This window comes from Agelaius tricolor, unplaced genomic scaffold, assembly GCF_023055355.1.
Source record: "Agelaius tricolor isolate 1412-34295 unplaced genomic scaffold, bAgeTri1.0.p SCAF_1, whole genome shotgun sequence".
Classification (NCBI taxonomy): domain Eukaryota; kingdom Metazoa; phylum Chordata; class Aves; order Passeriformes; family Icteridae; genus Agelaius; species Agelaius tricolor.
The window spans coordinates 53,368,842-53,379,251 of record NW_027269261.1 but is presented as its reverse complement, the minus strand read 5'-3'; the positions used below and the strand labels follow the sequence as shown (position 1 = coordinate 53,379,251).

The following is a 10,410-nucleotide window of genomic DNA, read 5'->3' as shown; positions in this document are numbered from 1 at the left end:
ACTACACTCCAAAGCACTGTTAAGGTTACTGCAGTGTTTCACTGATTACAAGTAAAGAGGAACAAAGCATTCTGAAATCTTTTTGACTCCTTTCCTATTGCCTCTGTTTAAATGTCTTTCCTCTTTTGTTTCCAAGCAACAGCTGCATCTGTCCTTATTCCAGACTACACTCTTCATTTCAAGTGCCTTCCTCTGCCTCCCCCACTTCTTTATTCTGTTCTCATCCCCTCTAGATGTTTGTTTTCCCTTTTGTTTTTATTTTAAAGGACTTTAGGTATAAGCACAGTACCACTGAATCGGTGATGAGAAACCTAGCAAAGAACGTGTGCACTGGCTTTAGTCAGACTGTCCCTTTTGGTAAACCACAAAATCACATTCCACCCCAAAGCACTGAACAGCATGTTACTTACTTGTTCCATTGAACTTATTTCCTGGTATCTGACTCACCTCAACAGACTTGCTTCTCAGATTTCCTTTTCTGTTTTGTTGTCAGGAGTCATGAGTACTGGGTGGTCAGTGTTCCAGTTACCACAGAGTCAGTGAATACACAATTAGCAATTAAGACACAGGCAGATCCCACTTAAGCTTGTCAAACACATGAAAACTAGTACAGGCATCAGCTAAAGGAAAATGCTGAAACTTTTTCTAATCGTACAGATTATTTCTATTGATTCTGTTAACAGACAATTCTAGAAAATGAAGGCTTAATCTAGATATGTATACTGTACATGATACTTTAATTTTCTGAGCAGCGATCAAGACTTGCAGATTCAGATGCCTCTTTATTCCCTTCTCCAAAATCATGATACTTTATCAATCAAAATATATTATAAAAACTTTCTTCCAATAAAAACAAGTATTTTGAATTTTCTGTACATTAAAAATTTTTATCAGTCCCAGTTAGCTTGTCTCCACCTAGTGTTCACAAAACTATGGAAGGAATATTGAAGATGCTTTGAATTCACCAGTAGTCAGGCCACTGCGCTGATGTATTGGTCACCATGTCCCTTCCAGTAAAAAGGTTAACTTTTCACATAAAGGCAGATTGTCTGGAACATACAGACATAAACCTGATGGGATTTTTTTGTAAATAGAGAAGGATTCAGGGCTGACTACAAATCCTATTCATTTCACCCACACTATGAACCAGTCCCTATCAAAATAATTAATGTTCACAGTATAAACATTTAAGTTCACACCAAACCTACAGATTTTGGCCCTCAGCTCATCTTTATAAAGTTTTTATAACAATAGTAGTGGGCATTAAGTTTGTATCCCAATTAAACCAAGTCAAACACAAGACCCGAGGAAGGATATTCTAGAAACACCAAGATGGTGACTATCTGCAACACACACTTTTTATCCAAGTATCTGCTGTTTGCCTGCCATCCTACTCAGACTGAGTACTTCCAGCAAAGCCAATTCCAATGGCAACAGTAAAGGTCACTGACAACTGTAACTGCAACACTCCTTGTGACAGATTTTATTTGCCAGGAAACGTAAAACTCGGATTAGGTAACAGTGATGTCTAGCTGCAAAACAGCTTTTCAGACACCTTTGTTTACAAAAGGCTCCCATCATAGTACCAAAACAATAAATAATCCACCCCAAAAAAATCCCAAGGAGGAGTGGGTGTAAAATCCTTGACTTACAAAACTGTATCATAGCAAGGAACTATATTCAACCATCAGTATAAGAGAAAAGACATAAATGAAAATACTGTTTTGTAAACTGAAATAATTTAATAGAAGAATCTAATCAGATCAAATCTGTAGGATTCTGCTGATTTGTTGAATACATTCAACAAATATATATAACTCCATTCAGTGATAACTTGTAAGAAAAATATTCATAATTTTAATACATTTCTACTGTAATGAAACTTTGCAGCAATTGCCATGTCACTCATGACAGAATAGCTATCACCAATACATTATTTCATATGGAGTCAGAAAAAAATGACAAGTTACTGGGTCTTGTTACAGCAAGATATGAACAATTCCCCCTGAGCAGGACTGGCAAAGGTGTGAGTTAGCAGTTCCTTTCTCAACATAAATGAAAAATTAGGGATGTTTCCACAATAAGTTTCTCAGTTTCATCAGGACAGCTTCAGACCTTGCACATTTTGTTTCAGATTGAGCAACTCTTTCTCTTGCCTTGTTTTCTCCTGTTTGAAGGCCAGCTTGTTGGCTTTCTTCTCCATTCGGCGTTCCTGTACATAGGAATAATGACAAATTTACAAAACAAGAATTATTATGCAAAATCAAACTATTCCAATTAACCCTTCTAGATCATGAAGATAAGAGCAATCTGGAGAATAGTATTATTTATGGCACTAATTATTGGTAGTCAAATTAATGCATGAACGACCAGGGTAAACATCTTCAGTTAGCCAAAGCTTCTAATATGCTGGCAATTTCTGTTCCTACATAAGACATCTAGGATTTCACTGTGGCAAATTAGGATTTTCCACATTCCTTTCAGATATGATGTTTTAGATCACACAAAGTGAAAAGTAACTATTTCATTTGCTACTCTAGATTGTAAGGAAATCTGATGATCCTTCAGCAGTTGTATCTGCTGCAGTAGTGGCCACAGTAACAGACCCAAAGTTTCGATACTGGAAATCAGTAAGACAAAAGTGTGATGTTACTTTCTTTCCAGTGGATTTTTTTTTTTAAAGAAGCAATAATTAGGCCTCTGAGACCAGGAAGATTTTCCCATTATCTTCAGACATGACAAGTGAGTTTTAAACAAAGTTTGTAAGACAGAATTCAGGTAACATAAAATGCTCTGCAAGGTTTTATTTGCAGTCAGGTGTACCTTTCGCTCCTCTTTGATTGCCTGTTTCCTGGCTTTGCGATCCTCTTTGCTCTCAGCTTTGGAACGAGGCTGTGTTGATGCTTTTGGCAGGTCACTGCCATTTATCATTTGCATGCGCTCCACCTGCTTAGCAGTGAGACCTTTCTGAGGCAGGATGTGTAGGGGAATTCCAGTCTTCTGAGAAATTTTTATTGGTTTGGGCTAAAATAGAGAGTGCATAGGAATTAGTGGCCCCTAGTTTTCTCTCCGAGAAGTGCACATGGCACTGCCTTATCAGTGTAAAAACTTCAAATCCAGATTTAATAGTAGTAAATGTTAAGTCTCCTCATACTGTTTAACTCCCCCACAAAAACACACATTAATCCCAAAGTAAAAAATCAATACATCTGTGACAAAATCTGGCCTTCCAGAACAAGAAAAACATTTTTCCCTTCTATTTAAATATTACTGAAAAAAAAAAGAACTCAAGTAGTCACTTAATATTCCTTTATAAGCTTGCAAGAAAAAGGTTTCAATTCAAATTTGGGAATATCAAGCTGTGCTCTAATGATGGGGAAGATATGAAAGACCAAAGAACTAGAATAAATTGTTCCAGACCACAGGAAAATAAACCTGAGCAAGTATGTGGCTGTGAGACACATACATTATACAAATCTCACAGGAGTCTTACAGATAACAACAAAGGAAATTCCTTGCTCTGTTTCTGCCTAGCTATTACAGAAACTTTTAACTGACTCCATTTTCCTTCTAATAAGAAAAAATTTATCCAAACTCTTCTTTAGTGAAGAAATAATACCAGAGCCCTCCCCGACCCTCATTTCTGCTCCCTGTCTTTTAAAACAGATACCCATTGAGAAAACAAACACATTTATCTCAAGTTTTCCCAGTGTTGTTCATCAGAGTAGGTTTAATAATTTTACCTTTGATGGCTCCTTAATAAGTGTTGGATGATTATATAAGTTTGAATAGGTACCTAAGTCACAAAGGAAAAAGAAAGTAGTCAAGAAAGGCTTGCAAATAGCAGTTATGAATTGTACTGCTACTTAGGTTTTGGGAATTTCTCCTGTTGTGCTCAGAGAATAAACCATTTTACCTGAAGCACTGCCAGGGAAGTTCTGAAATCACCTATCATTTACTCTGAAATCCTAAGAACAAATAAGCAAACTCCAAAATACTTACTCAAAATGGATTCACAATCCCACTTTTCTTTTGGCTCCTCAATAACTACAGTTACTATTTCTTCCTTTTCCTCCTCACTTTCTTCATTGACAAGAGAGTCCAAATCTTCATCAGGTTCAAGAGCATCCAATTTCACACAACTTTTTCAAAGTTCAGAGAACAAAAAAATGTTTTATCTCTTATTGAAAATGTATAATTATGTAAACCCAGACTCCCTTAAGTCAAGCCCCAGACCCAATAAAGCTATTTCTAATGAAATTTGCAGCAAAAATTAAGTTCCCTTAAGTAAGTCTCCTCAAAATAAACTAAAAACATTAGGACAAAGACACAGTCAACAAAAGAAGTATTTCTGCTTTTCAACAGGATGAATGCCTCTAAAAGATACTGCTTACATGAAGTTCAACACAATTATACAAAAGGAGCATAACTTACTCAAACCAACAACATTCCTTCACTTAATTTTATCATGCAAATGGATAATACTCATATGCAGCTGCTTTTATTGTGGGATGCAATCTTTTGAGTACATGAACTTGAAACAGCACACCCAGAACTTCCATATAAACAGGGGATTACAGAACTACTTATGTGAAGCAGTACTTCTGGGAATACATACTTCTTTGCTTTCTCTTTGTAGTAATCATCCAGGACTTCCTGCAACCGAGCATTGTCTGTGTTAATGTAGCCTTCTAACTCCACGTTATCTAAGGCTCCAATCTCATCTTCATCAAATTGTTCATAAAACTAAAAAAAGAAGTGGATATCTGAAATTAGACAACATTTGCCATGCAATTGCTTGATAGCGTAAAGAGCCACACATTTCTTTTTATTTGGCTCTTTTTCCTCTCCCCTTGCATTTGCTGAACAACTGCCAAATCTGTAGTAGGATTTCCTCCTTACTGACAGTATTCTTTCCACATGGCACTCACAAAGTTATCTTATAATAATGTATAAACCAGCTTCTAAAAAACATTTTTTATTCTGATGCATTATTTCAATCTATGCCTTAAGAAGCCTGTCACTGCTCAGAACAAAACTTACACCTTATTTCCATGCTCTGTTCATAAATGTATACTTCACCAGGGACCTGTAAATGGCTTGCTGTGTTGCACTGAGCCTCTCAGACAAAATGTAACACTAATTACAAATGCTCATACAGTCATTGGAGTAATTTTGTTTACTTCCCATCAGTGCTAGGCCTTGCAACAGTAATTAACACTACAGCCTAGGTGACACAAGCCTCTAAATGTAACCAGTATTAAATGCAGAATACATGCAAAGATCTGTAGCTTGATGCCCTGACTGCTAAAAGCAGTAAAATCTGCACAGGTATACAGGACACTGCCTGATGAAATGAATCAATAGACAAAGAAGCATTTAACACCCTTCACAGTTACACTCTTGAGCAGCCTCACCTTCTCAAATCTGTCATCCAACAGGGTTAACTGCTCATTCCTTCTTATCACAGAAGATGTCATAGAATATTCTGTGAAACGACTCCTGGTTTCTTCTTGCATAAAAAGGAATTCTTTTGTCTGTCCATTAACCTCACCATCTGACAAAGGACCTTCTGAATCATAGTCTTTATCAGTACTGCAGCTATCCTTCTCATCACTATCATCTTCCACATCTTCCCATTCATCTTCATCCTCAGCATCTGGTCCCCTGAACAGAAGCACAAAATGGTTTTAGAATAATACATGGACCTTTACATAGCTCTGACCTACGTTGGGTTATCTGAAACAATTCAGCAATAACAGATTTAAATCTTGAGTGAGACACTTGTCTGAGAGCTGAAAGCATTGCTAGCTGGACCATGCATCTGGGCACTGAGACCAAAGTTGTTTTCATATTCAGCTGTACATGTCAAAGCAGAAAAATATCAGCTGCATTCCTGACTATTAAAACAAGCAAAAATTCTTACTGTTCATGAAATTGTGAGAATGATACCACACCTAAGCAGATAAAATGCAGTGGGGTATCACACAAAACATTTGTAAAGGGTTCAGAAACACCCATTAGCCTTCATTAATACTATTACTGATGTATTTTACATGTAATAGATGACAATGTTTTAAACAGTTCAAGAACACTATTATTCCAAACACTGCATATAATCCATAAGCTCAAAGTAACAAACAAAACCCACTTCTTGGATAATGTAATAAATTTCATTTTGCAAGCTGCCATCCAAGTAACACAAGGTTTTTTCAACACACCAAAGTATTCAATTGGAAATCTGAAACCACTGTGGCTTCCTACACCAACACATGCAATAGCAAATAGCATCTCTCCTATTTTACATAACAAATATTTCAAAAAAGCTCTATCTACCGCTTCTGTGGTTTATTTGCTTGCAGAACAAAATCATCTTCCAGGATATTTTCTGGATTGTCAAAGTCAAAATCATCATCAAGAGCTGCAACAATATCCGGGTCAAAATCTAGCCGTGGTCCTAGAAAGTTGAAAAAGCGAAACATAAATATTTACATCTCTCTGACATTACAAAGCTACTTTCCTGGATAAAAAACAAGCCAGCTGGACTGTTTATTTGCAGTAAGGAAAGCTTAAACCAAAGAAACACAAAATTCCTCAAGAATATTTGTAGATCTGATAGAAGCCATGCCAGCAATCTCTTGTCAATTTTACCACTCAGAAAAAGACATTTCCCAGAGATCTTCCAAAAATGCATTTTAATATGGAATATTGTAAAAGAAAAAAAATCCAGGTTAAAACACCACATGATCAGCCACCAGCATTAGCTCCGACCCTAAAATTCCCTATATTACAAAAGGCTAAAAAGTGTTTCTCTGCTGCAGTTAACAGAATTGTCCTTAGCATCCTTCTGTCAGGACAGAGAGAACTGCTACAATTCCTTACTGTTAAGAAATATGGAGATAACTGTGGAGTCAATGTCCAGTGCAAATGTGGATACATAACAAAAACCTACCTCACAGCCTGTAACACTGAAATAACACTAATGAAGGGATGTAAACACTACTCAGCATTTGAAAAGAAACTGAGTGAAAATGCAGTTCCAGACTCAGATTCAAAGATACAGAATAATAAATTAATAGTATTATCTACAGTTTCTCCCTGTTATTAGTTTGCATTTGCTATGCAATAGTAAGAGATCATGGATTCACCCTCTCCAAGCAAAGCTAAAGAACTCCCATTAGTCAATCACAGAAGTAAGTCTCAAATTGAAACATGGGTCTCTGAAAGATCATTCCTCATGTCTGCTACTGAGCCAGTTCTAAGCCAAAAAAACCCATGACATCACAACAGAAGCCCTAATTACCATCTACTTCCTAGATGCCAACTCACATCACAGAAAGGTAAAAAATACCTGAAACAGGAGCAGCTTTATTTAACAAGCCCACATCCTCTTCAAACTCTGTGGCAAATACTGAGGAAGGCAACTTAATGGATGGAGCCTTAGAAAAAGAAACAGAAAAACAGGATCACAATGTATTTGTTCTCAGCTTCTTATTTGAGCTCACATTAACAAAAATCATGCAGACACTCCTGTGACCAAAAGAAACTCTGTTAGTGCCACTTAAATGTTACAAGTGCTACATTATCTGCAGCAAATTTTCAGAGTTATACAATGACAGCTGCATAAAGTGCTAGCAGCATCAATTCTCATATTGTCAGTATTCTCCAGGTACAGAAACAGCATTTTTTGCATCTCTAAAGCTTTTTAGAGAATAGTTGTACAGCAGGCACATGGAAATTTTAAAATGTTTTTGGCTTGTTTTGGAGAACACTAGCACACGTTTGAATTCACCCCTTTACTGAATGGCTTGTTAAAAGCTTCACAACATGCACATCTACCCTAACTTTTAAACCTTACGTAGTATCACCAAGCTGTACCAGAAAGGTACCTCTGACTAAGACTATTGGTTTTGACTAAAATGACAATATTTTTTTAAATCAAACACCCTCAGCTATAAGTGACTGGCAATGGCATGCTTCACTGCTTCAAAGCATTTACTGCTTTTCTACTCCAATGTGATCCAGCATCGTGAACTTCTACAAGTTATGCCTGCAATTGAAAAGTTTGGTTTTATTCTGTCTGGCTTCTATTACATTCCCCCTTAAAAACATGGTGTGCTGATAATACAACCTGGCATATTCATAACTCCCAGAGCATTCAAAAGTTTTAAAAAACCTTAGAAACAAATGCCCACCCAAGAAAAATACACAACTTGTTCAAACAAACACCTTTGCAAGCCATCTCTGTAGAAAAAAGTTTGTTGTGGGTACCTGAAGTGTTTTAACACTGTGCTAGCAAAATAATGTTCATCAGTAAATGCCAGCTTGTCAGCTTCTGAGTTTGTTTGTAGGAAAGTCAAGTTGGTTGTGGGTCAAAAGGATCCTTACACATAAATATAAATATATACATACACACACACAATGAATGTGTCTAGAAAATGTTAATGCTCCAAAGAACAGCGTTACCATCAGCAAAAACACTACTTACTGAAATTCTCTGAATTTCATCCTCTATGTGCCCCTCACTTGTGATGACAATTCTGCTTTGCTGTCCCCACACAGATGGGACAAGCTCAGAGGGACCAGAGGCTTCTTTGAGATGCTGCAAATAGTCATAGTCATCATCAAAGAAGACACCATACTTGCGCTGCTCTTCCCTTCTTTGCTCCTCATGCCCCTAGGAAGAGGGGGGAGAAGAAAATAATCAAAAGGAATATGTTTAGTTACTTAAGTCCATTTAAAACTTACTAGCAAAAACAAAAGCAACACATCTACTGAGTGTCTGACTGTTTAAGTCCTCTCTCCACTTCTTACCCTAATCCACAGCCAATTAGAATGTTGTAATCAGCTGGTTCCATGTCTGGGTGCTGACTGAGCAGGACCATCAGCAACATACCCAACAGTGCCTGTTTTATCACAGTGAGTCAGGCAAGTTTCGCTGCTGTTTTTAAAATACATTTACACCTCTAATGCCAGTTAAGTCATCCTTCAACCATCAGGCAGTAACTCACAACTATGAAATTCCCTACAACATCCCTTTTTTAATAAGCTGAACTGAAAACCACCTTCTCTCAGGCTGTTTTTGAACTGTATAATTGCATACCAACTTTTTTCTCCAAGGTGTTTCTTATCTGAATGAACCTCAATATTAAAAGCAAGTGTTTACTTTCTGTGTGGGCAGCAGAACTCTCTGGGGTGCAGTATCATCAGCAGCAAGAGGATCCCTCTGACTTCGGTGCACTAAGTGAAATGTTACTGCTTTCTTCTTCTCTATGAAGGGCTTTTTCTTCTTGTGAGGCTGAAAAAGGAAATTTGGTTAACTCTTAACAAAAAATTAAATATTAAATGCACCTTAACAGAACCTGTAGTGTGCTGCTGTATTCGTTTTAAGGCAATGCCTTATAAACATATGCTTGGAGACAGGTGGGAGTTTAACTCACCTCCCCACACGCACAGCAATGTTCGTATGTTCTAACAGCAAACGCAGCTTATTCAGCTGCAAAATGGCAATGCATGGAACAGTACATATCTGATAACAGCACACGGAGTTTAATATACAGCCTAGAAAGGAAGTCTGCAACGCACTTCATCCAAGAAACACGGGAAACTGATAAGGAAATTCATCTAGACACATCTTGCTTCGTGCTTTAGACGGCTGCTCCTAGAGCAGCAATTCAACACCAGCCATTAGGGCCATCGGCAGCACCCCTACCCAGGCACTGCTCTAACATCGACACACACCTGCGTTTTGGATCAACAAAGCCACCAAGTATTCCAACCGGCTGAACGCCTTTCCTACGAGTTACCACATCTGGCCTGGAAAACACTTCCAGAAAGGTTTCCGCCTTTATTTACCTAACAAACCGCGTTAAGGCCGATATGGGATATCTGGGGGCGACTCTTTTGCTCTAACCTTGTTCCCCAGGCAATTGCGAATACAGAGCACAGCACACTCACCATGGCGCTGTCCCTCGGCCGCTCCCGCTGTCCCGAACTCCACTCACTCCCACGCGGGCCAGGCGTCAGGGCCACCGGGCTGTGCCCTCCATCTTGGGATACACCAATGACCAACGGGGGGAACCAGTTAAGCGGCCAGTCCGGCCAGGCTTGTAAGTTTTTGTTTCCTAGTTAAAAAACCAACAAAACAACAAGACTTTTCTCAGACTGAAATAGTATTTTGATAAAAGAGAGGCTCAGTGGATGTTCGTCGGCGACACATTTTCCCAGTTCCCCCCCTCAAAATTGTGAGAATGGTTCGGGCCGCCAGCGCTCCCAATGGCAGAGCGCGGCGCAGGCGGCCATGGGGCAGTGCGCGTGCGCAGCAGCTGGGGCGGGGCGGGCTGAGGGACGGGCGGGTTGTGGGGGCTGAGTCTGAAGGACCGGCAGTGAATAACACGTGTTGGTATTAAC

General features: G+C 38.5%; 1 protein-coding gene across 1 annotated transcript; it reads right to left on the bottom strand.

Annotated features, from left to right (window-relative positions):
• Positions 1–1,460: 1,460 nt before the first annotated feature.
• Positions 1,461–10,120, bottom strand: LTV1 (LTV1 ribosome biogenesis factor). Its single transcript, XM_071434402.1, has 11 exons — positions 9,958–10,120; positions 9,167–9,298; positions 8,489–8,677; positions 7,352–7,439; positions 6,337–6,457; positions 5,418–5,667; positions 4,619–4,746; positions 4,003–4,142; positions 3,744–3,796; positions 2,824–3,024; positions 1,461–2,212 (listed from the first exon to the last, which is right to left on the bottom strand). Exons 1-11 carry the CDS (start codon positions 9,958–9,960, stop codon positions 2,099–2,101), a joined length of 1,419 nt encoding a protein of 472 aa, XP_071290503.1. The 5' UTR covers positions 9,961–10,120; the 3' UTR covers positions 1,461–2,098.
• Positions 10,121–10,410: the final 290 nt, after the last annotated feature.

Excerpts from the sequence above, each read along its gene's own strand:
- LTV1 (XM_071434402.1), bottom strand. Across the intron at positions 7,440-8,488 it reads ATGAAATTCAGAGAATTTCA|GCTCCATCCATTAAGTTGCC; the intron begins GTAAGTAGTGTT and ends TCTTTTTCTAAG. Across the intron at positions 2,213-2,823 it reads CAATCAAAGAGGAGCGAAAG|GAACGCCGAATGGAGAAGAA; the intron begins GTACACCTGACT and ends TCCTATGTACAG.